The sequence below is a fragment of the Desmodus rotundus genome, chromosome 6 (genome assembly GCF_022682495.2).
Source record: "Desmodus rotundus isolate HL8 chromosome 6, HLdesRot8A.1, whole genome shotgun sequence".
Taxonomy (NCBI): Eukaryota; Metazoa; Chordata; class Mammalia; order Chiroptera; family Phyllostomidae; genus Desmodus; species Desmodus rotundus.
Window position 1 is genome coordinate 95,919,695 of NC_071392.1, and position 23,847 is coordinate 95,943,541.

At 54.1% G+C, this 23,847-nt stretch overlaps 1 protein-coding gene and 1 long non-coding RNA gene across 2 annotated transcripts; both read right to left on the reverse strand.

Moving 5' to 3' along the window:
* Positions 1-655: 655 nt before the first annotated feature.
* Positions 656-20,212, reverse strand: EDN3 (endothelin 3). Its single transcript, XM_053927065.2, has 5 exons — positions 19,882-20,212; positions 18,970-19,240; positions 3,435-3,608; positions 2,468-2,548; positions 656-822 (listed from the first exon to the last, which is right to left on the reverse strand). Exons 1-5 carry the CDS (start codon positions 19,931-19,933, stop codon positions 786-788), a joined length of 615 nt encoding a protein of 204 aa, XP_053783040.1. The 5' UTR covers positions 19,934-20,212; the 3' UTR covers positions 656-785.
* Positions 20,213-20,293: 81 nt separating this feature from the next.
* LOC128781235 (uncharacterized) lies at positions 20,294-22,091 on the reverse strand. Its single transcript, XR_008427162.1, has 3 exons — positions 21,808-22,091; positions 20,912-21,001; positions 20,294-20,792 (listed from the first exon to the last, which is right to left on the reverse strand). It is a non-coding gene; the product is annotated as an uncharacterized lncRNA (long non-coding RNA).
* Between the last annotated feature and the right edge of the window lie 1,756 nt (positions 22,092-23,847).

The following is a 23,847-nucleotide window of genomic DNA, read 5'->3' on the forward strand; positions in this document are numbered from 1 at the left end:
GGAAACCAATACTGGACAGCCTTCCACTGGGGCTGCCTGTCCTGCGGCTTCCTGCCGATGAGCCTGTGGTGGGCAGCGCTGGTCGGCCAGGGTTCAAACCCCATCTCCACTCACTCTCTCTGTTCTCACAAAAGTAAAGGTTTTGTTTTTCTTTTCCTTCTTCTTCTTTTTTTTTTTTCTTTGAGATACATTCTTTTGGTGGCTACCAAACACAGCCGAACACTTCTGTCTAAATCCTACAAGCCTCCAACTCATGACGTCCTGCACAGCCGGTCGGCTGCCTGGCCCGCGGCACCGCTCGCTGCCTGCCATGCTCTATGCCAGGGTCTGAGCGGGATGTGGCAGCTATGGCACGGCCACATGTTTACGTCTGCAGGGCTCACTCGGAGTCCACAGACTCTCCAAGAGGAGTCAAGTCCAAAGCTGGCAAGTAGCTTTCCCACGCGCCATACCTCTCCTAGCAGTCTCCTGCCTGAAAGCCAAGCCAAGGGGTCAGGCCCCACCTGGGATCACTGTCCCCATTAGGGAACCTGGGGCCATCGGGATGGGGCATTCTAGGGGTAGGGGTGTGTTGTTAGGCGAGGACCCTGGGGGTAGGTTTCCTCCCCCAGGTAGAACTCATTCTTTGTCTTTTGAGAGGTGGAAATGCGAATGAGCAGGGACAGGAATAGAGGCCTTCCTAGGACAGGGTGGCAGGCCTGTTCTCCCAGAAGCTCCTGAGACGGCGGGCAGAGTGGCAGGCGGAGGTGGGGTCCCCTTCAGGGCCAGCCTTTGGTGGTGGAGGTCTAGAGATGACTCGAGCGGTCTGTCCTGGATTTCAACCTGCCTTGGAGAAAGGGGCAAAAGAAAGGCCAGGGTGCGTTACAGGAGATTTCCTTACCGGCTGAAAAAGGCAACTCCTCCCCACCCCACGTCCAGCCCCTTCTGCATTTTGAACTCAGACTCCTCGCCACTGCTTCTCACGATTTCCCCCGCCTGCCCCACACCTGGGAGGGTGTGAACCTAATATCAGCAGGTGCGGCTGCCAGGAGCTCTCTTGGATTATCACAAGCTCAGGACAGTGGCAGCTTCCACTCTGACGTGAATCTGGGGGCCACTAACTTTGAGTCTCACAAGTAAGTAGGGGCCGTGGCTGATAAGGAAAGACTGCCCAAGTAAAGCTTCTCACGGGAGCTTCCCAGAACCCAGAGGAACCCTGTGCCCCCACACTCATCGTCTGAACATTCAACAGAACAACAGCAAAACGACAAAGGCAAGGCCCTCTATGGAGGGTCCTCTTATGTCCTTGAATCACACACACATTCTGACCCCAGGGCCTTTGCACCTCTTGTCCCCCTGCCGGAACTTCCCTTTCCTTCCTCATCCCTCTGGCTCACCCCATCTCTTCCTTCAGGTCTTCATGCTACTGCCCCATCCTCCCAACCCCACATGTACCTCCCCCCATGCACTCCATCCCGAGGCTGCTTCCCACACTACTTAAGCTCCATTGAAGGTAGAATCTTTGCCTCATTCCCTGCTGTGCCCCCGGCATCAAGGACAGTGCCCAGCCTGTCGCAGGGGCTGAACAAATGCATAAGGCAATGAATAAGTGATGCAACGGATGGATGGTTTTCATCACCTCCTTCCCGAGCCGAGGGGAGTTTGGATGTGGGGCGAGGAAGGGAGAAGGAGGAAAAGGAATAAAGGGCCAGGCGGGAACCAGCTGGGGCCTGACTCATGCTCCGCAGGGACCACTCTCTGCCACCTCAGCCCGCCTCCTCCCTCTCCACTTTCATTATGGCTGCTGACAGGTCCCTTTCTGGACGGCCAGGAGTGATCTGCCACCACTTTAGAAAGCCTCCTGTATGCCGAGCATGATTTAATCTCTCCTTGATCAGCCCCTGTAGGAACCCAAGCCACCTCCAGGCTATTCTCATGAACATAAATTACCACCCCACTGCGGCTGTGTAGGCGGGTCATTCGTAAGGAATCCTGATTGACAGAATGACAAATACATCCAGTGTGGCTGCGGGAAACCCTGAGGACCTCATTTGAAAAAGACAAGCAGGTAAAAAGAAATAACAAAACAAATTTGGGGGGCCACTGCACTTCACCTCTGTCCAGAGACAGCGGCCGGAAAGGAATGAATGTCTCGTGTTTTTTCTTCCTTCAGTAAAGACCGAATGTTGCTGGAGGCCCTGCCTGCAGGGGCTCCGAGCACCGGTGGCCGGCTTGCTTCGTCCAGGCCCAGGGACCTCCAGGGCTGGACATCAATGCGCTCATGCCCAAGGGCCTCAGCTTCTAAGGTACAGGGCAGGCCGACCAGAGGCAGGGCAGCCTGCTCTTTTCCCAGAGACGACTTACCAGAGGCACCGTTGCCTGTTATGTGGCCCTCCCTGCACAGCGGGGTTCCCCATGGCCACCTCTCAGGCCAGATGCCACCCCCACACGTGCCCCCAAGGTGAGACTTCCCAGAACACAGCATTACCTCCTTGCATGAGGGCCTCCATCCGCCCCATGGACCAGCACTGCTCCTTCTGGGTCCGGTTTTTCTGCAGCCCCTGCAATCCTGTGGGGACAGAGCCAGTTTAATGACTCAACCTGCACTTCCTCGTGGCTGGTTTTCCAGCGTCAGGGATGACTTCCTCTTCCCCGGCAGTGCGGACTCACAGGGGCCCAACCTGCAGGACCTCGTCTCCAGCACCGCTTCTGAAGGCGGACCATGCCGCGGCTGGGTTTCTACTCCCTCCCGAGTACTCATGAGACGCGAAGGGGCCCAGATGACAACTGCGGTGGGCACTGGGGTTTCCCGACAGCGCATTGGGGTCCTGAGCCCCGGGGCCCCCACGGCACCCGCCACTATGGGTGAGACCTGGACCACTCATCCATTCAGGTCCACAGCGCCTCACAAACTCCTGTCCAGCAACTACAGCAAATGGCAGGGTATCAGACGTGGGGGCTCTGGGGCCACAGAGTGAGATGATGGGTGACATGGGTGAACGGACCCTGCAGGCCCCTCACGTGGGAGTGGCCCCCACTCTGTGTCCTCCCGTGCTGGCCAGGGGGCAATGTGAAGTCCGTGAGACCAGATGGTCCCGCTTGCCGTTTTTGAAGAAGCTAGAAATGTGCATTTGGGAAAGGAGAAGTGGTAACTGTTCAATTCGTAAAGGTTGGCAGCTCGTTGAGATTTTGGCAAGGCGCTGTGGAGCCCTGAAGGAATGTGGAGACCAGGCATGGCCACGGCTGTGCTGTGGGCTGTTCTGCAAGGGGATGGGGTTACCCTCCAAGAGCTGAGGGCCCCTGCCCCTTCTGCTCCGGGTACCCTGCCTCCCTGGATGCAGGTGCACCAGGGTCAGGGCACAGCCACCCTCCACACCACACTGTTAGACACTCCCAGCTTTGTCTGCCCCGGACAGCTGACCCCTGGACGTGACAACCCAGACAGCGGGTCGTACCTGCCGACGGCCAGGGTCTGGGTGCAGAAGCGCATGCAGGCTGGGTCATGGCTCGCCGCACAAGCGCAGCGCCATGTCCACTCCGAGGGCTGTGGGCTCTGTGGAAACGGCCGTGCAGACCTCCTGCCACGGGACCTTCCTCTGTAGCTGGACAGTCCATAGGGCGCGGTCTGTCTGCGGGGCAAAGAGCAGCGTCAGGACCGCGGCTACACGGGCGCACAGGAGCGAGCCCTGACGGCAGCAACCTGCCACCCCCAAGAAGTGTGCGGGGGCCACGGGCGTGGAAGATGGAGAGGACCTGGCGGAGCTAGGAGCTAGGGCAGGCGGTGTCTGCATCCTCCCAGCAGCCAGGCTCCCGGGGGGACTCTGGGAGGAAGGGGATTGTATCATTCAGAACAATCAACATTTATGTCATTTTTTATGCCCAGGTGCACCCAAGCCTGGGTGTTCCCGAGCAGGGAGAGGACGGCCAGGCAGTGCTGTGGGTCACAGGGAAAAGCATATGCTTAACTCCAGTGCTATTGCACAGAATTTGGGGGATAGATCACTAATAAGTAGAGGAAACTTATGTGGCCAAAAGTCACTTCTCCAGTAAGTCTCGGTTTTCCTGCCCATCCCCAAGTTAACCGCCTAGGTTTCTGCATGCCTCACGGAGCATCTACCTCAAAGGGGGTTCCGACAGCCTCTCCCCATGGTCAAAATAAAATCCAACTGAATTTATTTTGATTTGAAACACACACCATAGAGCCTTGTTGGGGTGGTGAGGGTAAAGTGGGGGGCAGCCTGATGCCTGGACCGAACTGCCTCCCTGCTGGGCTGGAGCCGAGCAATGTTCCTGTATATCAAATCAGTATGTCACCTGACTGGTGGCACTCCCTGGGGGGGGGGGGGAGGCCGGGTGCAGAGCCCTCAGGGTTTACTGGCTGGCAAAGCCAGCGGGGTCCAGTCCTGTTCTGCACATCACCTTTGGTAAAGACACCATTTTCCCTCAGGAGTGGGGTTGGGAGTGGGGGTAGCCAAACAACGCCGACACTGTGGTGAGGCAGGGTTTGGCTGAAGGTATGTTTTCCCAGTCATCGGCCTCATTCAATCTGCAAGTGTTGACATTCAGCCCAGGCCCCCATCTCTCAGTGAAAATTGCACAGAAGGAGCAGCAAGGTTCCCCTTCCCCCATTGACGGCGAGATCTGCCGTTCTGGAACTGCTGTCAGCTGATCGCACGTTTCCACGCAGGGGACTGCTCGACCTCAGCAAAAAACTGAAAATTCAAAGTGTTTGAAGTAAGGAAGCAAAGTCACGCAGTGTTTGTTCATGGAGACGTGCTCAGCATTTCCCCAGAAGTGCAGTGCAAAGATCTAGCGTGCAAATGAGACTTTGTGATCTTTCAAGAATGTTTCCAGAGGGGTAGGACCCCTTCCTTTCTCACAGGGCCGAGGCGGGGAACCCCACTCTTGTGCAGCCCAGGGGTTGGACCTGTGCACTCTGCTGGCTGACTCAGGCTGCCCCTAAGGGAAGTTCCAGTTCCCAAGGAGCCCGCCTCCCACAAGCAGAAACTGACAGGCTGTAAAGCCATCTGATAAGCTCTTCAGTGAGACAGTTCTATCCTTGAGCTGAACAAGTATGGCTTCAACCTTGGAAACTCAGTCTTGAATCTAGAATGCTGAGGGTCCTTGGAATTCCATGTTGAAACGTGGCGGCCCAAAGAGATTCAGCACCTTCTCTTTCATCCTGTTCCATCAAACACCAAGGTTGGGGGGGGCTCATCTACTCCCATGAGGATGCACCCCCAAACCCCAGCTACCCCTCATCCTGCAAGCAGCCACCCCTTGGCCACCCTGTAGGTCTTGGGGTATGCCCCTGGACCCCTGTTCTGTCCCTGGGTGTCAGACCCTGGAAGTGGGCCTGGGGACATTTGGGTAGGAGATTTCCAGACCCTGAACATGAAGCATGGTCTAGAGGGGACAGTATGTGGCTTTCAGTCCCAGGGACTCCTCACAGTGGGGTTGCAGCTATGGCCAGGGCAGGGCCAGAGGCAGCCGTCTGGCCATAGGGCCCAGGGTGGAGGGATTCCTTGACCAGCTCTAGGAGTGGGTCACCAGCTCCTCTTTGTCCCTTCTGTGAACTCAGCACAAGGTTGGATGAACAGGCACCACTGACTGAGCAGCCGGTAGCTAATGGTGAGATAATATAATCCAACAATTCTGGATTCTTTTCAACCTAAAAAGTTCAATAAACACAAAATTCCATCACAAAGAATTCCAACATTTGCCAGCATTCACTATATAGAATGCGTATACATGATCCTGGGGTATGAAAGCAGGGAAAGGAAACGTTACAAGTCGATACATGCAGAAATGTGCAAGGTACACAGAGTGCAGAGAAGGGATATCTGGTAATTCCATCGTTATGTTGTAAAGCAGTTATGTAACGGTGACTCCACCCTCTCAACAGCTTCCTGATTCACAGAAGGGCTGTCAGACAGATTGGATGGGACAGGGCACTGCCTGGAAAATCCTTACCAAGAGTTAGCAGTAAGGAAATAATGGCTACTCTTGTTCAAGTCAATTGTATCAGACAGAAAAATCTCTTCTACCAGGCCTGCATTTGAGATGTGTGACTAAGCAATAAAGAGGGGCGAGGGTAATAAAGACCTGGAGTGCTGTTTGGCACAGCGATGCCATTCTTTGCTATGCTCCCTTTTGGCGGGCCCATCGTTCCACGTGGCCTGTCTAATAAGCACTTGTATTTCACCTGAGGGGGGCGCCCTTTGACGATCAATGCTTTCCGAATAGTGACTTGGGAAGACCTAATGGTAGAACCATGAAAAGTCAGTGAAATCAGCCAAGAACCTTTGCCTAGCACACTCTCTGCTCAATTATTTTAGCCTGTGGGGTTTGGAGAATGCAATTCCTAATCAAGGTAGGCAGCTTCTCCATCTGTTCATGTTTCAGTTTTAACTCAGAGCTCCCTAGAAAAGACAAACAGAGGAGATCAATCCAGATGCTCTCAGACCAAACAAAACACCACCTGCAAATACAACATCTAGTGTTGTGTCTGTGTCTGATAAATTGCCCCTCAACGTACATAGACAGAACATTATTTGCTTGGTGACAGTGATGTCAGGGCCTTATTTATCACTGTGCTCCTTATTTGCCACTTTCCCCCAAATGTCACATATAAACGTTATTAAACATTAACCTTTCAAGTCTCCCATATTCATTCTTCATCTGCGGCATCATACTGAAAGCATGCTATTTCTCTCTACGAGAAGTTTTAAAATAAGGAAAGCTGACTTCTTCTCTTCTTGTTCTTGTTCTTCTTGTTCTTCTTCTTCTTTTTAAGATTCTGGTTTTAAATTCAGTGTTGCCTTTTCATAAATAAATTAATGATCTCCATCTTCCTGATCAGGAAACTTGCTTCTGCCTTGGAATTTTTTTTTAAGAAGAGGCACAGATATTCACAAAGGTAGCAAAAGGAGCTTCACTGGTCAAATTCTAAAATCTCAGGAAAGTTTATCAAACTGTCATTCTTTCAAAAAAACAATTTCTCTCTCTCATACACAGAGGCACATTGAATAGCATTCAACAATGCCTGCTGAGTGGGCTCTGATGAGTAAGCGCTCGGCTAGACTCTGGGTGAACACATCCTTGAACAAGACAGACAGGTGGCCTTGGACACACGCAGTTTTAATTCAGTATGGAGGCCAGCCAGTTGGCATTTTATGAACTTCATTCAATCAGCAGATGGGCTTTTTCATTTGAACATTTCACATAAACACTCTGACTTCCAGCTTCCCTTGAATAACTTGAAGTTATGCTAACACCACCCCACACTCCCACACTCAGCAACCGTCCGGCACTCACAAAGTCACGGCTCATTACCACTCCATTTCGCCCCAGTCCCCACCGCTCCCAGTAGCTTTACACTTGTCCTTCTCTGCTCACTCTTCTTACCTGTCTGGCCCTTCTTGGGCACCTGAGTTTACAGTCCCCAGTCTAGTGGCTTGTCCCATAGGGTGACACCAGACAAGTCATATGACACAGTGACAAAATTAGCTCTTGGCACTATTTTCAGAAATAGGGTTGCTTTCCACTTTCAAAAGCCCAAGTTCTGCGTCTCTCTAACCAACAGAACATTTCCACATCAGAATGTCAACTTGACCATGTACTTCCTTCCATCTCAAATGGGGACGCAAAGCCGGTGCTTCCTTTGGATCCAGAGAACACACTGGACAAAAGGCAGGACTCTGCTGACCAGCCCTGGGGCCCGTTTCCCAGGGGCACACAAGTAGGGGGCAGCACAGCTTCCAGGCACCATCGTCATTGGACATCACCTCCCAACATCTGCCAGGGTCACAACTTCCAGACCCCAGCACACTTTCCAACTAGGGCTCGGTTTCAGACTCTATGAGTCCCTTCCTTGGCAGGCACCACTCACCTGCTCTTCGAGCTTAGCAACACCTTCTTGGGCAAGGGCATGTAGATCACCTTCGTGGACTACCTTTGTAACCTTAACCAGAAAGAACAGCTAGCTAAGAATTTTGTTCTAAAGCAAGGCAAGATGGAGTGCACTATCAGAAGTGGCTGAATTCAGCATCCCACAAAAGCATCCATTCACTTCCACCAATGTCTAGGGTGCCTGCTGTACACAAAGGCAAGGAAACAAGGACCAAACAGCTCGCAGATAGGAGTTCCCTCTCAAATGACTTAAAAGCCCGGAATTCTCTAGAGCCTGGGGCCAACTTAAGTGGTTTTTGGCTCCAGAAATCCAATCTCTTTTCTTTGCCGTTGGGATTCACCCCTCCATCCTGTGTGAGGTCTTGGCGAGACTGTCAATCAACATGTGAGATTTCCCCTGCCTGGGGACTCGTCCAGTGACCCAAGCTGGGCAATCGGACCCTGTCTCTCCCAAGACAAGTGAGTGAGAGCAACTGAAGGTCAGAAAATGCTCAGAGCTGCTCTGTGCCAGGCAGCCCCACCCTGCCTGTCTGCTGGGCTGCACCCCTGGGCCCCCAGGTCTGTCTGCTGGGCCTCTCCTTTCTGAGCCTAGGGCTGCTTCCCCACTGGTCGTAGGTTACCCTGTGTCTTTTCAATAGCTCCTTTTGTGCTGTGTTAGCTGGACCAGGTTTTTCTGTTGCTTGTGACCAGTGAGCTCTAGCCAACCTGGACCTCCCTTTGTTAAGATAGGTGCAACCAGTATCCCTTGGGTTTAATAGAAAAACCCAGAGTCTCCCCAGCTGCCAGGGACAAGTGGAGCTTCCTACACTGCAGCAGCACACGAGAAAGAGCGCTCCGAATCAGAACAAGCCCCTGCAAACGGCCAGCTGGAGTCCTTTCCTCCCCAGCGGTGCCCACTGGGAAATGTTTGCTTTGGACTGCACTGCCCGTTACGCAGGGGGAAGCAAGCACACCACTCTAAGATCCAGAGCCCGGCCCCGACCCTTGGTTGACCACTCAGAAGTTGCATCCTCCAGCGAACTGATTCTTTGTCCACTCATCAAAGGCTGTGCAAGTCTGCTAGGGGCCAGGCCTCATGCCAGACAGCCACGGGGTACCCTTCCAAACCCCAGGAAAGAAAACAGGCCAGGAAATACAGCTCCTCAGTGACCTTGCTAGACAAGCAGAAAACACGTGCACAGACTTTCTGGTTCTAAAGAATATTACCCAAATGTTCTGCTCACAAACAACACAGCGTAATCTGGCAATCTGTAGCTTTCCTTCCCCTGCAGAAAGTTCCAGTGTCTTTAGGTTGGAAGACCCTAAAGCAGGTGGCTCATCCAACCCCCACCCATGTGGAAAGCCCTCTTCTCAAAGCCCAGGAAATCAAAAGAGTGAGCGATGTGCTGTGAGTTAGCGATTAACTTTTTAAAGGGTCTTCCCTCCCACCAAAATCCCAACTTTTGGGTTTATCCTGGACTTAACGTTTTAGGAATTTGACCAGAATCATATCTGTGTTCAAAGAGAGTTGAGCACTGACCCTCCCCAATCAGACTCAAGAGCAGGGGTCAGTTCTGCACCTGTAGTGCAGGGGTGGCTTCCTTCTTGTCCCTTGGGTTGACACAGCTGGACTCTATCCACCCGGAATCACTGACCATTTCTGCATTGTTCACCTCTGCATCCAGGGCAGCTGATGCAGTGCCTGGCTCAGAGCGGGTGCTCTCAATGCCTCAGCAATAAGTCTCTGTGGGAGGAAGGAGGGAAAGAGGGAGGGAGGGAGGAAAGAAGGAAGGGAGGAAAGAAGGAAGGAAGGAAGGAAAGAAGGAAGGAAGGAAGGAAGGAAGGAAGGAAGGAAGGAAGGAAGGAAGGAAAGAAGGAAGGAAGGAAGGAAGGAAGGAAGGAAGGAAGGAAGGAGGGAAGGAAGGAGGGAAGGAAGGAAGGAGGGAGGGAAGGAGAGAAGGAAGGAAGAAAGGAAAGAAGGAAGGAAGGAAGGAAGGAAGGAGGGAAGGAAGGAGGGAAGGAAAGAAGGAAGGAGGGAAGGAAGGAGGGAAGGAGAGAGGGAAGGAGGGAAGGAAGGAAGGAAAGAAGGAAGGAGGGAAAGAAGGAAGGAAGGAAAGAAGGTGGTCTGAATTAGCCTGACTTCGAGGCCACACATGCTTTCCCAAGTGCATAGAATTCTTTACCGATTTCGGGCAGCCCTACTATTGCTGTCCTGGACCAGCCCACCTTCGAGGGTTTTCCTAGAGGGGATATGGCCTCTAGATTACGCGCAGTGGAAGAACTGTGTCTTGCTAAGGATTCCTGTGGGCCACACTAACACCAGGACAGAGAAGCCCACTGGCACAGGTGAGGGAGGCATCCAAGGTGAAACCAGAGGCTGCTCGAGGCTGGCAGAGCCAGGTTCCTGGCCCAAGTCAAAGACGAGCCCCCTGGGAGTCCGGAGTAAGCGTCTTCCCCCTGGGTTTGAGAAATGGAAGGGCCAGACCTCTGGAAAGGTCCATCCAGCTGCAGAGCCTCAAATGCCGTGGTGTCTCAAACACACCTCCAGAGCGGTGCAATTGCTGGAGAGGGCCTCCCGGGGGGGCCCAATCTTCTGGCGTCTCTGGGCCACACTGGCCGAGGAAGAGTTGTCTTGGGCCACCCACTAAATACACAAACGCTAATGAAAACTGATGAGCACAGAAAAAAGTTTTAAGTAAATTTACAGTGTTGTGTCAGACTGCATTCACAGCCATCCCGGGCCGCATGAGGCCCGTGTGGGCCGCGGGTTGGACGCCCCTGGCCCTAGCCCTTCTTTCCAGCAATGAAGGTACAACCGAAACGTGGGGTTTCTGTCCCCCTCAAGGTAAGAGGTTCCCAGAATCCCCGCAACAGTATTTAGGAAGCTCCCGTGTCCTGTTACCATATAACTGAGCTGAAAGATAACCCCAAAGCCACAGACTGATTCATCCCACCAGCTCACTGGGACACACGGTCCTCCCCGAACTGGGTGCGCGCACACCGAGCGATATTCAGCGGACGCAGGGAGGTCAAAGGAGACGAGAACAACAGTGTTTGTTGTGTGGTGTGGGATTTGAGGAGGTATAGCTCATAAAAAAAATCAGAGCAACAAACGGCTCATCTACATGCGAGATGATGCTGTCAACAGAACCCCCCACGTTCGCCGGCCTACCCGCCTGCCGCTACAACCCAAATATGTCCCCCTGAGTCAGGCTAGAGTTTCTCTCCCCAACCCCCCGTGACCCTGATGAATTCCAGGTTGGATGTCTGTCTGGAATGGCCTCATTATAACTTGATGCAAAGCCGCCGACAGATGGGGCCCGAAATAGTTCCCAGGCATGGAAACCGAAGGGGCAAAAGAAGGAGCAGGTATTGTGGTTAAAATGGGTGGCGGGTGGGTCCTTGCAGAAGGATTTTTTTACAAATGCAGAAACCAACAGCATCCCTTTAAATAGTCCACAGGAAACAAGAGAAGACACCCTTGCTAATTTCCAGGAGATTTCACCCCAAGGGTAGAAAGTCCTCCTGAACACTCACTCCCACACAACAGTAATACAGTAATACAGACGCTGTCTTTCCTTCTCCTGGAATCCTTTGTGGCCGTGTGTCCTGTGATTGATTGGTAGCCGTGGTCTGTGGATCTCCTATCTACAACCAAGAAAACTTGAGCCCCTCTCGAGACACAGGCTTTATCCCCAAACAAGACCCCAAGGAAGGTTTAGGGGGAGGCAGGTAAGGACGTCCGGCAAGCACAGGTCTGATCCTGCCTTTAAAATGTTGCTATTTTGTCGATTATTAAATTTTTGCACTGATTTTGATTTTTTTAAAAAAAAAAACAATGCAGGAACTTTTATTTATCTTTGCCGCTGACTTTTTGGCATCTCCTTCAAGTTTGCTCCTGAGGGAGGGCATCTCTCACCTCACCCCATTCCTGACCCTGCCGGAAACCCGTGGAAAGCAGTTAAAAAAACCCAGAACAGACACATCCACTGCTGCCTTCTCACCGACTCGCTTCTGACCTTCGGCAAAGCTGTTTACGCTCCCAAGTTGTGGGCGAAACTGTCCGCCATGGGCCACTCAAGCTGTTGCTGAGAAAGAACCGCAGCACCCCAGCTGCATCGGCCCCTGAGCCTCTCTCTCTCATGAAATGAATCTGTTTCTGCTTTTCGAATTACCGGGCCAGGGCACAGGGCCCCCGGCCACCCTGGTCTAGAGTTACTGCTCGGTGAGACCTTCTGCTACCGCAGCCTGAGGCCGTAAGAGCTGAGAGCCTGTGCCTCCTGGCCTTCAAAACAAGGACAAGTTCCCCAAGCGCTCTTGGCTCCTAAGAAACCTTTGAGAAAGTCAACTGGATGCCCCATCCTGCTGGTCCATTCCTGGGGCACTTACTAGCTGAGCAGGAGCTGGCAGCACCCCACACTGTGCCTAGACAAGCTGCTCCTCCACACTGTGGCCCCATCTGGGTTTATTTTCTAAGTAAAATTGGTTCCCATTCCACAGTGGGAAAAGTGTGTGCGCCTGCGTGTGTGTGCACACGTGTGTGTCCCATGGAAGGAACTGTTTCCATCCCAAACATGACGTAGGCTAGCAGGTCATTTCCTCATAGGAAGCCACCACTTGTGCTCCTGTGCTCGAAGGCTGAGCGGCGGTTCCACGGGGCTACCTGAGGTAGGAAGGGGCCTGTGTCCGGGTGCCATCGGACGCACTGAGAAGCTGCCGAGAGGCTGCGTATCCAGCCCAGGATGCAGAAAAAGCGGTGCGGAGTTCCAGCGCGGCATGGGGCCTCCTAAGGAAACACTGTTTGCTGCCCCCCACCCCCAACGCCCTCCTGGCCCTTTGTTTTAAATTTCTGCAGGAATAAACCTCACCGGGGGTGTCAGAGCATTTTATGTGTCTTCAGATTTAAGGCCAAGTTCTGAGCTGCAATGTCCCTTTCATCTAGCAGAAATCCAAATTCCCCCTCCGGGGTCACACAGAGTCACGACCACCTGGCTGCAAATTAAACAGCCCCCAGGCTCGAGTCGGATCAGCTGCTTCTAATCTATGCTTGGCTTTGCACCTGGATATCCCCTCACCTACTCAGACACCCCTGGGCAGAAAATGGGGGCTTTCAGGCTGAGTGACCCCAACAGAAAGTCACCCTGTGGGAGCGGACCTCTGCAACAAAGTCTGAAATTTAGCCCGAAGGCCCTCAGAGTTAAAAACATGCCTTGCCAAGGAATGTTCTAAGAGATACGCTACTCGAACTCAAAATAAGGATCGAAACACGTACTAAATTTCCAAGGAGGAACTAGAAATGGAGGAATGGGAAGAAAAAAAACTCATAAAATAAAACCATCATCTGTCAGGCCCTGAGTTTAAGATCACTGTCAGTCCGGCTGGCACCGTCTTCTCCCGCACCCCTATTTATTTATTTATTTACTTATTTACTATTTTTCATAAACAGATGTCCACAGTATTTCCTGGGACTGCTTCCTGGTGACTAACACTTTGGGTCCTGGGCAGTGCTGGGTGACATTGGAAATGAAGGGCCTCAGGGCCCATGAGGTCCTCAGTCTGCCAATCAGAAGACAACATGTTTACTCTGCTGGGCTAGCCGGTTCCAACCATAAGAATGCAGACAGACAGACAGACCCCTTACCCAGATGTCAGCGTGAGGCTTTAACAAAGAAGTTCTGAACTGATCATTCAATTTATCCTGAAATGCCAGACCCCAGCCCCTGTCCCCCTCTCCCAGTCCCTCTCGTCTCCATTAGCAAAGGAAGCCCAGGCCAGTGGTTTCAGGGGACACCAGGCCCCCTTCCCCAAACATTCAGTATGTCCCCAAGGTGAGCAGGAAGCAATTAGAAAACAAAGAAGGAGGGAGCAACAGGGTGGGACCAAATCTGGGCAAGCCTGGAGCAACCTTTGGCCACCAGCATCCTTATCTAGCTGCTTATCAGCTGCAGCCGCAGGCACGCCTTCCCCAGTGTCTGCAACCCTTATGCTAATCGGGAGGCTAACAGGCCGCCCACCAAGCCCTCCAGGAGCTGGCCCAGACGAGGCTGGAAGGTCCAAGGAGGCCGACCTCAGCAGTCCTTAAGCAAGAACTCTACTCCCTGGTGCCCCGCGACCCCAGAGCGGGATACAGCAGCAGGGGCACTGGCCCCGGCACAGGCTGCCTTTAGGGCCACGTCTTCGTGGGACTGAGTGCTCTGAGCATGTCCCAGGTGCTTCCTCATGTCCTCCTCACACACCTTTACTCATAGGCATCTCAGCCAACGCCACCGTCCCCATTGGTGCCACCACGACTCTCACGGTGGCCAGAAACACTGTCCCTCTGCCACAGTAGCTGCACCTCCAACCCCAGTACCCCCAGTCCTGGCTCATGGGTCCGGTGACTATTGCTGGGGTCCCTGAAATCGCACAGTGAGCGGACAGCTTGCCTAACGCACGTCCACAGGAGACTGGGGATCTGGATCCAGCCATCCCATCGAGACATCCTACCCTTTGGAAAGTCTCTCCTTGGAAGCCAGCCGACAGCACTTTTCTTAAACAACACAGGGGCAAATGGGAATCTGTCGGCGTGTTGCCTTTTTGTGATAGAACCCACTGAAACAAGCATTTAAATGTTTTGTTAGTTATCGCGCTTACTATTTTTACTCTGCTTCTCCAGGAAGGAAAAGACCCCAAAACAAATACCATCCCTGCTGGTCTGAGTCAGCACAGCATGCTTTGGAACAGCTGAGGCTGCCACCTTGGTCCCCAGCCTAGAGTCGGACTGACGTCTGCACCTTACGTGGGGCTCAGAGAGGGAGTGTCACCTACCCCAGGCCACATGGAGAATCAGAGCTCCTGGGTCTGGAGTCTCCCCTGAGTAGGGGTGTGGGTCCCGGCACGTCCAGCCCAGTCACGACTGCAAACACCCCGCTCTTTCATGAATACATCCCTACTTGTTAGCCCACGCGGCTCGGAGCTTTGAAACACTAAGCCACTCCCACAGCATCACGCTGTCTCCCTCGTACGTCCCGGAAGGATTAACCATGGGCAGGTTCCCTCAATCCTCGGGAACACAGTAGGGAGGAACACAGTGGGGCCCCTTGGCCGGTGTCCTACAGCCCTATCCACCACTTGATGGGCTGGCTCCCCTCTGCAGCCAGGTGTATGGTGTCAGCGTCAGAGGGGCTGGCCCACGGTGGGGTACGGTTACAACTGAGAGCCCTGTGTGGTTAATTTTGTGTGTCCATTTGGCTGCACCATGGTACCAAACAACAGTCTAGATGTATCTGGAAAGGTATGGTTTAGATGTAATTAATATTTAAATCAGTAGACTTTGAGTAAAGCAGATTGCCCTCCATAGTGTGGTGGGCCTCATCCAATCAGGTGAGGGCCTTAACAGAAAAGACTGAGGTACTCTGAAGAGAAAGGAATTCTGCCTGCAGAATGCCTTTGGACTCGAACCTGCAAGGTGAACTCCTCTCTGTGTGTTTATATAGACACGTATACACACACACACACACACACACACAGATGCGTGGGTCCTGTTGGTTCTGACTCTCTGGGGGCCTGACTAATACAATCCCCCACTACATCATAAGGCAGTTCTGTTTCATGAGACTCGCAGAGAACAGCCCCACGTGTATAAGAACGGAAGCACATGGGCTGCTTGTTCACTGCCTCCCCCTGGCTCTTGGCAATTGTCCACGACCATGAGGTGGCATGGGTGTGTCTCTGATTTGGGGCTTTGTTTCTGTTTGTGTTGGCAATGGCAGGTTGTCTAGGAGAAGGTTGAGGGGTGGGGGGCTTTCCAGTATGGCCAAGGAACGTCACAAAAATCATACCATCCCATGGCATAGCTGTGATCTCAGCTGCCTACACAGGGACAAGAACAGCAGAGGCACAGGACACAAGAGTTCCTCCTTGGGGGCCACGGACCTTCTAGGGATGCCATGGAAGTCAGAGGCAATGTCACTGGGAAAGTCCGCATTTTCACCCCCCTCTGCAGGGACGTGGGAGCCTGCACAGAGCGCCCTTGCCTCCCAAACAAGAAACTCGTTGGTGGGAGAACCTCACACTGGAAGCTCAGTGACAGCAAAGCCTGGGAACCATCACCATGCGGCAGGACTTGGCCCGAGCCCTACTGCCTGCTGTGTGCTGCGTGCTGGCAGAAAGGGCTGACCAAGCTCAGGCTTGGAAGGACTAAGCACGTGGGTAAACATGGGAGACCCAGAGGACCTGCTCTTATACCCGGAAGATCCTCCAGGGAGTAACTGGTCTCTCGTGCCTGAACCAGACCTGCACCCGAGAGGCAGAACAGATCTCAGCAGACACCCCAGCCTTCCTACTGCGGCTCTTAGGTCCTTAACCGCAGCATAAAGGACCGCACTCACAGAAAGCCCGTGACCTCGTAAATGTCCTTCCAAAACAAAGCAAATGGTTGACACCATCTCCGGGCAACTGAGCAGGCAGTAGGAGGAAAGACACCAGCAGCTGAACATCACCCCAAGTTCAAGATTCTTGAGTTAGGCGTGAGGATCAAGACCTGCTGGGTTCTCAGAGCAGCCAGCAGCAGGGACAGGGAGCAAATCACACCCTGGAGAAGTTTCGAGAGACCAGGAGGGGCTGATGAAGGAGAGAGGGTGACAGGTGAGAGAGGGAAGCACTGAAGAGGCGGGGTGGTGGCGTTGGTGGCGGCGGCAGATGGACTCCGAGGAGACCTTGTTATGCCCACTATTGCTCCTTTCCTGCAAGCAAGTGATTTTTCAGACTCATTTCTCCAAAGGCCCACATTCCTGTCCCCACAGCCTATTGCAATCTTGTCCGAGGTGTTTCAGAGATAACAAATGGGCGAGTCTACATATCTACGGAGAGTTTTAGGAAGGAAGGAGGAAAGCAAGGAAAAAAGAAAGCAGGGAGGGAAGGGAGAAGAAAAGACAGAGAGAAAAAGAAAGACAGGAAGAAAAAGACCATCCAGAAAAATCTCCCTTATAAAAATTACTTTGCTTGTCTAACTTCAAAACGCTCAGGTCTGGCTATTGTCATTTTTGTTTCCCCGACAAGCTCACGGGACTCCCAAACACCATATTTAATCCCTCTTTCCTAGTGTTTAAAATGAGCCAGGGTCCGGGAAGAGAGGAAGATGTAAATCAAGCTGTAAGGGAAAGTCAGCAAGTTGGCTGACCTGGAGAAAGTCAGAGATGCACAGCTTCGTCTGGGGCCACGCAAGACAACTCGAGATGATTAGACAGGCTTCCAAACGGATCGCAGGGCTTGGCCTATGCTCTTGGGTGTGTTTGCAGCGGTTGGACCCCCAGCCAGGTTGGGGGCTCGGGGACAAGCAGAGGACCAAGGTGGTCTCCTCCCCTCTCGCTCGCCTCTGTCCCAGGGCCCCACCCCTAACTCAGTTGGCTTCCTTCTTTCTCCTAGATTGATTCACTGCTTGGGATCCTTGCCAAGGCAAGGCTCAGTCCTGCGGTTGATCACCCTAAGTGCCGGGTTCGGCGAAGCTAATTTGGTGAGATCACAAGGCCAGGAGGATAAGAATCACGACAGGTGTCAGGGCGATGGGGACCATAAGAAAAGGTGACCCTCATCACTGTCTGAGGACAGGAGGCGATCGATGGCAGCCTTGTCTAGGAGCCCGTCCCAATCCATGTCCCTGTGTCTTCCCCACAAAAGGGAGATAACAGGGCAGGCCGCCATCCTCCCTCCTGTGGACCGACTGTGTGTCGCAGCCTGACCATGCGCAGCCTGGCAGGCCAATTCTGAATCAGGATCAGCTACGGAACTTGTGGGGCCCAGGACAAAACTCGAGGGTAGACCCCGTGGTTCAGAAGGTGTTAAAAAATCTCAAGACAGTGACGACAGAGTACCCAACCGAGTGCAGGTCCGTCTGTGCCGGGTCCCTGTGCCTGTGTCTGGGTTGCTGGGGAAGCCGCCCTGCCTGCCGTTCTATAACGGATGACTTTTCAGCCCTATCCCAGATGTCGTTAGAGGTCTTGTCACCTCGTTTGGGAGACAGACACCTCGGTTTACCCTGCTTTGCACTTCTCTCTCCAAGTGTCCATGGAACAAGGTGGGAAGTGAGGCCACCAGCTGCCCAGCAAGTGCTCAGGGACATAGGGCACCGTGATGAACATGAATTGAGGTGGCTCTCAAGGCAGGGACAAAGCTGTCTGTCCAGGCCCAGGGTGCCTGTTCACAAAGAATCCCCAGCAGGATGGTAGGTGACTCAGAAGATCCCAGGACAACCAGGGTACGGAACGTGGAGACCTGTGGTCCAAGCCCCAGATTTTAGAGATCGGAGGGCAAATCCCAGAGGCTGGGGACCCGAGCAAGGTCAAGCCCTCTTCACTGCAGATGAGGCTGCAGAAGGGGGTCCTGATGGAGCCAGTGGATTGGGGGGTGATGGCCACTCCCACGCCAGAGCGCTGTCCGCAGCCTCGGGAGAGGCTGACCTTACAGCAAGGCAGACCCTGGACAGCGCAGGGAGCCCTGTCTCAGCCCTGAGAGAGCTCCCGGGGCAGCAGCAGGGGAGGTTGGCGGGGAGGGCAGGCTGTCTTTGAGGATGGGTAACTACGACTCATCAGTTCTCACCCCTGACCCCTGGCACCCTGGGAATCTCACCCTGACAGGCAGGTTCCACCAGGCCCTGCCAAGACCACCTCTGTCCCTGCTCCCTGGTGAGCAGGTTGCTGTCAAGGAATTTGAAACTCCTTGGAGCCTGGCAGGGTCAGCAGGGGGGGTTGGATCCCTTAGTGCAGGGGCAGGATAGAACTTTCTCTGGGCTTCCTCCTTCTCCGAGGGACTTCTCAGGTATCTAATCCCTCTGGCTGGCTCATTTCAGTGGGAGGGAGGGCTCCCCCTTCCACCAGATCAGAAACTCTGGGATTGGGTTTCTCCTGGGCCAGGCCTTCCAAAGGGATGGGGGCCACACCCTGACCTGCCAAGGAGACCTGGGCTGGCTGGAGAGCCAGCAAGCGCTGAGCTCTGAGCCAGGGCAGGCTCAGGGCTGAGCAGGCTGGGATTGGGGCAGGGCCTCTGGGAGAGTGGAGACGGCCTGGCACCGGCAACCCCCCCCCCCGCCCTCCCAGGCTCGTCCCCGGTGCCCAGGGCACTCACTCAGGGGTGTTGATCCAGATGATGTCCAGGTGGCAGTAGTAGACGCACTCCTTGTCCTTGTAGGTGAGACACGTGCAGCGTCTGGCTCGGCGGCGCACCGGGCCCCCCTGGTCCGCCTGTCCCCCAAACCAACCTGGTCCCTGCTCCTGCCCAGGGTCCCCGAGGTTTAGACCCCGTGCTGCAGTCATGGCCACGGTCTCCTCAATGTCCCCCTCCGACCTGGATGCAGGGGGGACCTGGGGGATGCCACTCCTGCCAGCAGGCACCAATCCTGCAGGAAGGAGGCAGATTGAGGGGCTCCTGAGCTCCTGAGTGTTCATGCCCCCCACACCCACCACCCCCCAAGTCCTGTCAGAGGAAGGCCACCAAGCTTTCTGCAAAATTTGCAAGCTAGTTGCACTTTCTAGAGAGTCTCCAAGCTATGTCAAACGTTCAGAAAAGTTTGCAAAGCTATGTGCCCAGTTTTTGAAAAGTTCACAAGCTATGTGTGTATGGGTGGGAAGCTTGCAAGCTATTTTCACTCTCTGCAAAGTCTGCAAGCTATTTACACCCGTTGGGAACATGTAAGCATTTTGCACACTTTTCCAAAACTTTGCAATCATTTTTGCACAGTTTTGAGGAGTTTGCAAACTTTTTGAAAAGTTCCCAACTTCATGAAAAACTAACCAAGTGAGCCCCGGCCACAGGTCTCCAGTCTGCGAATGGGCTGCGTGCAACCTCCAGAGCCCTTGGGGTAGTCCTTGCACCCCGCTTCTGCTCCCACCTTCCCCCAGGAGCCTCCAGGGATGGTGAGCCCAAGCAAGAGGCTGCGTCCCTCAAGGCACCCTTCCCCGCGCCCCCACCCCCACCCCCACCCCAGGGTCCTTTTGTGTGCGCTCGCGCCGGACGAGGCGCCCCGCCCCGCCCGCTTACCTGCCGCGGAGGTCACTGTGAGTCCGAAAAGGAGCCACAGCCCCAGCTCCATGAACCCTGATCGGGCGAGGGAGCACCGGGCCTGGAGAACGGACTCCTGTGGCCCCGGAAGGGGTCTCAGGCCGGGCACAACGGGCCTCGCCCTCCAGCTGTGGGGATTCGAGGCTGGCTGCTCGCTTTCTTGGTCCCTGCTCCCGCCAGGAGTTGGCTGCGGCGGTCACAAACTTCAGAGCGCGCTGCCCATCCCTCCGCAGGGCTGGCCGGCTTGTGGGCTCAGGCTTTTCTGGCTCCCGCACCACCCCCTCGCCTCCCCGCCTCCCCGCCCCCCGCCCCCCCCCCAGGGGCTGGAGCTGCCGCGCGGGGCCTTTGAACCCGGGGCGCACCGGGGGTCGACTTCTAGGCGCGGGGGGGGGGGGGGGGGGGGGGAAGCCACCCGGAGCGCTGTGGCCCGCAGCGCACCCAGCACGGCGAGGGGCGGGGGGCGGCGCACCAGGCCGGGTGCGGTGGGGTAGGGGCCGACAGCTGCCGAGAGGCCACGGGAACACACACACTCACACATAGACACACACACAGGCACTCGCGCGCTGCTTTGCTGCCCCAGGACCTGCCGCCCCCACCCGCAGAGCAATAGGAAAGATAAAAGGCTGCGCAGAAAGGCTGCTATCTTTCATCTCCCGGCTGAGGGAAAGGGACACTTCTCACTGCTCACCTAATGACACCTTACCCTTCCTCACCCAGGGCCTGCCTGCCAAGGCCCAGGGCGTACTTTACTCTCTTGACTCAGGGCCCTGGCTCCTCTCCCTGCCTCTCCCAGGAGCTCAGGGTAAGTGGGTGTGGGCACCAGCCCCACAGCAAAGTCAACCAAGAAGCAGGGTTAGCGGTCCGGGGGTGTCCAGGACCCCCTCAGCCCCCTGCACAGAGAGATGGCTTCAGTGAGGGGCAGGTTCCTCTCTCCGCAAGCCCGTTATTTCCTTCATGGTCTTCAAGTCCCGGACCTGGAGTCCACATGCTGGCTGCTTTCCCCCCTCACCTGGGACGTGTCTTCTGCATGGAGCATGCCCAGAAGTGAAAGGCTGCTCTATTTTGTTCTTTTCCAAGGCCATCTGTGCGGGCACTGTCCCTGGGTGCATAGGAAATAGTCAAGAAGGCTTTCTGGGCGAATAAATGGATGACTGGGTGTGTCCTGTGAACTAGGCCAGGGACTGCTGACCTCCACAGACACCCAGGAGCCCTCCCTGACCAGAGTTCCCTGACCAGAGGGAAGGGTGATCGATAGAGAGGGGCAGCGCTCCAAATGTCGTCAGGCAGTCCCCTCCGGGCCCCTGCCTACCCCGTCCTCGTGGGTTGGATTGGAGGCTCAAACAGGTCCTCGGAGGGACAGGTCGCACGGAGAAGCGGACGTGGAGAGACACCGAGGCCTCCCAGCCAACAGCCAGTGCCAGCCACTGACATGGGATTGAATAAGCCTGAGAGGCCAAAATTCCGACAGGGGACTCACTGCGCACCCCGTGCCCTGTCTGAAACCTGACCCACGGAACGTGGGGCACACCGAATGGCCGTTTTACGCCACTCGGTGCCGGGCGATTTGCTGCAGGGCCACTGTAACTGAAACGGCACCCCCGGACCCCTCCCCGGCTGCCCAGTCCTCGAGGCCCAGTCACCAGTGGAGAGTGAAAGCCACCATCTTTGGGGGTCACTCGTCACCAATAAGGACATGTCCTGTAGGCAGCTTCTGCCTTATTTTGTTTGTGCTTTACATTTTGAAAGTGAGAAAAACCCAAGTCTAGGATTATCTTTGGTTCCCACTGGGCTGAGATTGAATCACTTCATTATTACCTGTTCCCTTGGCATAAAAATATCCATCACCTACAACGTGAAAAAATTATGCGATTGGAGGATGGCTGGGAAAAGAGAAAATGCACTTACCGGCTAAACGGAGAAAAGGGCAGAAGGCGTTTTCCTGGTGTGTTCAGGCTGTGAGATGCCAGAGCTGCCGGACCCCTCCCCGGGTCTACTGCCTTCCACAGCTCGGGCAGACACCAGCACACCCCGGGTGGGCCTCTCGGACACCGCAGGGGTGGGCACTGCCGCAGGGCCGGCCTCGTCGTCGGAGTCTTCTGACCTGGTTGAGAGCAGGAAGCCCGGGGGTCAAGAGCGTGGCGAGGAGGCAGGATTGTAATTGGCCCTTGGACAACCCAAGCACCGTGACTGTCAACCACACCCACTCACAAGTGACAAAGGTCTTCCCTTGTCTACTCTTCTTCAGTCATCCCAACTAGGCCCACGAGAACACCTCCACTGGGTGTGTCTCTCGCTGCTCTAATGACGCCCCTTTTTGTGCTGAGAGAGAACAGGTCACAGGCTTGGAGCCTTGGGCAGGCCCCAGAATCTAGCTCAACTACTTTCCCCCATTTTTATTTTTTATTGTGGCAATGTATCATCTCCCCATTTTAAGTGTTCAGTGGTTTTAAAAGCATTCATAGTGTCATGTGGCTATCACCCTCGTCCATTTCCATGTGTTTCATTTTGTAAAACTGGAAGTCTGCACCTAAGCAGACAGTTAGGAAACAACGACTCCCCATTCGCCTCTTCCCCCAGCTCCTGGCACCCAGCGCTCTACTTGGCATCTGTCTCTGTGATTTCGACTAAGTACCTCACGTAAGTGGAATCGTCTAGTATTTGACTGGCTCATTTCCCTCAGCCTAATGTCCTCAGGGTTTATCCAGGCTGTCGCGGGTGTCAGAATGTCCCTCCCTTTTAAGGCTGAATAGTATTCCTTTGTGCGGATGGGCCGGATTCGTTTGTCTGTCCCTCCATCCACGGGCACTTGGGTTGCTTCTACCTTCCAGATACGGAGAGCGCTGCTCTAAATGGGGGCGTACAAGCATGTCTTCCAGTCCCTGCTTTCAGGTGTTTTGGGGATATACTCAGAAGTGGAATCGCTGGACCATATGCTAATTCCATTCTTAATTTGTTGAGGACCTGCCACACTTTTTGACAGTAAAAGGGCTGCACCCTTTTACTCACAACAACAGCGCCCAGGGTCTCAATTTCCCCACACCCTCGCCAACACTTGCTAATTTGAAGAACTGGGTGTGAGGCGGCATCTTGCTGTGATTCTCATTTGTATTTCCCTGATAATAGGTGGTGCAGAGCATTTTTCATTGGCCACTGGTATATCCGCCTTCTTTGGAGAAATGTCTATTCAAGCCCTCGGCCCGTAGTCGGATCAAGTTGGCTTCTGTTGTTTCACGTGGGACTTTGTAACATTTTTTTATTTTCATTGTGTTTACCTTTATATTTATCTTTTATTTATGACAAACGATGCAAATAAAATAAATGAGGTTGATTTATTTAAGTAAAATAAAAGTAACCTGAATAGATAAATGGAGGAGTTATTGTAGAGGTAGTTTGAAGACTTGGCAAAATTGCGACGCTGGTTTGCCCGCAGCTGAAGTCTAGAAAGCTCCTTGGTCAAGGAAACCAGATGAGGAGGGGGGGGTGGGGGAGGGGAGAGAAGGGAGCCTAAGGGAGGACACGGAAGAAGGAGAAATCTCAGGGTTCTTGACAAGAGCTTTTAGAAGGAATCTGGGGGCTCCGGGCTAAGCAGCGTGTGAAGCAAACACAACTCACATGGTTCAGGACAGCCTGGCAGTGGGGGCTTTAATCACGGTTCTGCCCTTGTAACAACTCAGCAGAACCCGAACTACCGCTGTCCCCATTTAATAGATGAAGAAACCTGAAATTCAGAAGGAGTCAAGTGGCCGGCCTACAGTCAGTCGGTCGGCAGCGACTAAGCGGCAGAGTCAGGACTCGAGTCCATCCCGGGCAGAGTTTGTGTGCAGCCCTCAGCCAGCCCCAACCCTCTGGCCGGCACGCCGGGGTCACGATCGTACTGGCGTTTTCTCTGTGTGTCCTTGGTGAGTCGTTCCTCTCCGCTGGTCCGGTTTCCTTAGTCGCACAACC